We start from the raw sequence: 1,786 nt of genomic DNA, 5'->3' as shown, positions 1-1,786 counted from the left end.
ACATTTATAAAAAATGAAAAACGGTCTTCGTTAAGCGACGATTCTTTACCGCGTCTTATGCGGCTTGCTACATCCAATATGCCTATCGATATCCCTGACTGTGAGCACGCCTGTGAAAACTTCCGAAAATCGGTCTAAATAGTCATCATTTATTTCTGCTTCTGCCCGGTTGATTAAAGGTCGTATCAGTCATCAGTGGATTATGCCTACTGGGGATACCACTATAAAAAAAACGCGTCAACAATAGTACCTCAAGGGTGATGAGGAGACCTATTGAAAACACATTTACGCTCCTGAGCCTCGAGCGGCTCGTAGGCTTCGCGAGGGACAGCGAGGTAAGGGGGGTAGCGCTGGGAGAAGCAATTGAAAATCGGCCGCAAAGTGACCTACGTCGCCGAGCTCTGCCCTAATGCAATGAACTTTACATATTAAATGAACTAAAATAAATAAATATTTTTTCTCCATGCATTTAAAGAGTTAATTTTATAATGAGAAATTTCTTAATAGCAACAAATAAATCATAATAATAATTATTTTTTATGAAGAGAGAGAGAGAGAGAGGGAGAAAGAGGGTGCAAAAAAAATATATATATATAATAAATTGAGAATTAATTCATTCTCTGTGTATCAAATATATGAAACTAGCAAGTTATAAATCAATTCTCTATGAATGTGTATATGTATAAATGCGAACGATCTGTAGATGTAAGCATCATAGGAAAGCGTGCGAACGATATATATGGAAGCATACGGAAGGTTACCGAGTATCAACAGAAAACCGGGTGACGAGAGTAACCGCTCATCGAATTCGAGGGAAGGCGTTAGTCGAGCTAGAACACTCGAAGACGAAACTGGTGTACATACAGCAGTCAAGAAATACAGTCCACTTTATTTAAGACACAATAATTCTATCAATTTCATTCCTTTTATTTCGATACGATACAAAATGGTCCTTCGAGCCGGATTCGCGTGTACAATGACGGTGAAGCATCATTAGCGCAAGGCGTGTTGTGCATTCAGGCGGGTCGGCGGAAGAAGATTGGTAATTTTACAAGCGACATTGTTTCATCAAGGAGACTCGACGAATTCGAACTCAACGGTCGCAACAGTGATCCGTGTGGAAAGAAAGGCTAACGATTATATATCACGATGAGCGTCGAGCAATTACGAAGGCAAAGAGGAACGGTCAAGGCAAGATTGACAGTAACACAAAATTTTATAACTCGAGCAACCGAAACCTCAGACATTACGACGAAGGAGGAGCTCGAAGTGCGCATACAACGTCTAGATGAGGCCTATACAAGGTTCCAGGATATCATGCAGGAATTGGTGAACATAGTGCCCGAAGAGGAATATCAAGAACGAGATGCACCAGAGGAGGAGGATTTATTAATACAGCGATTGTCAGAGCGATCAAACGACGGAAATGGTGATGTGCTATCGCAAATATTGGAGCAGCAGGGTCAGATGCTGGTGCAGATTCGTGCACAATCAAATACTCCACGTGAATCGCACGTCAAGCTACCTATCATAAAGTTGCCGACGTTTACCGGTAACATTGAGGAATGGAAAAGGTACGCTGACACGTTCAAAACTTTAATCCATGATAGCGAGTTGTCGAACGTTCAAAAACACCAGTATCTCGTGGGATCACTGAGCGGTTAAGGTCATCGAGTCAATCGAAATCTCCGATCAGAATTACACGATTGCTTAGGAATTATTAAAAACCCGATATGAAGACGAGAGAGCCATTCGCAAGCGACACATTCAGTGTTTATTTGAGGTG

General features: G+C 41.5%; 1 protein-coding gene across 1 annotated transcript; it reads left to right on the top strand.

The window, feature by feature from the left end:
- Nucleotides 1-1,149: 1,149 nt before the first annotated feature.
- On the top strand, nucleotides 1,150-1,665 carry LOC105559033. The gene has a single exon (XM_012007040.1). The coding sequence runs from the start codon at nucleotides 1,150-1,152 to the stop codon at nucleotides 1,663-1,665; it is 516 nt and encodes a 171-aa protein (XP_011862430.1).
- Nucleotides 1,666-1,786: the final 121 nt, after the last annotated feature.

The sequence above is a fragment of the Vollenhovia emeryi genome, unplaced genomic scaffold (genome assembly GCF_000949405.1).
Source record: "Vollenhovia emeryi isolate VEMERY1.0 unplaced genomic scaffold, V.emery_V1.0 DF946936.1, whole genome shotgun sequence".
Classification (NCBI taxonomy): Eukaryota; Metazoa; Arthropoda; class Insecta; order Hymenoptera; family Formicidae; genus Vollenhovia; species Vollenhovia emeryi.
This window is presented reverse-complemented; position numbering and strand designations above follow the sequence as displayed.

Coding starts and splice junctions, on each gene's coding strand:
- LOC105559033 (XM_012007040.1), top strand. CDS start 1,150: ATGAGCGTCGAGCAATTACGAAGGCAAAGAGGAACGGTCAAGGCAAGA.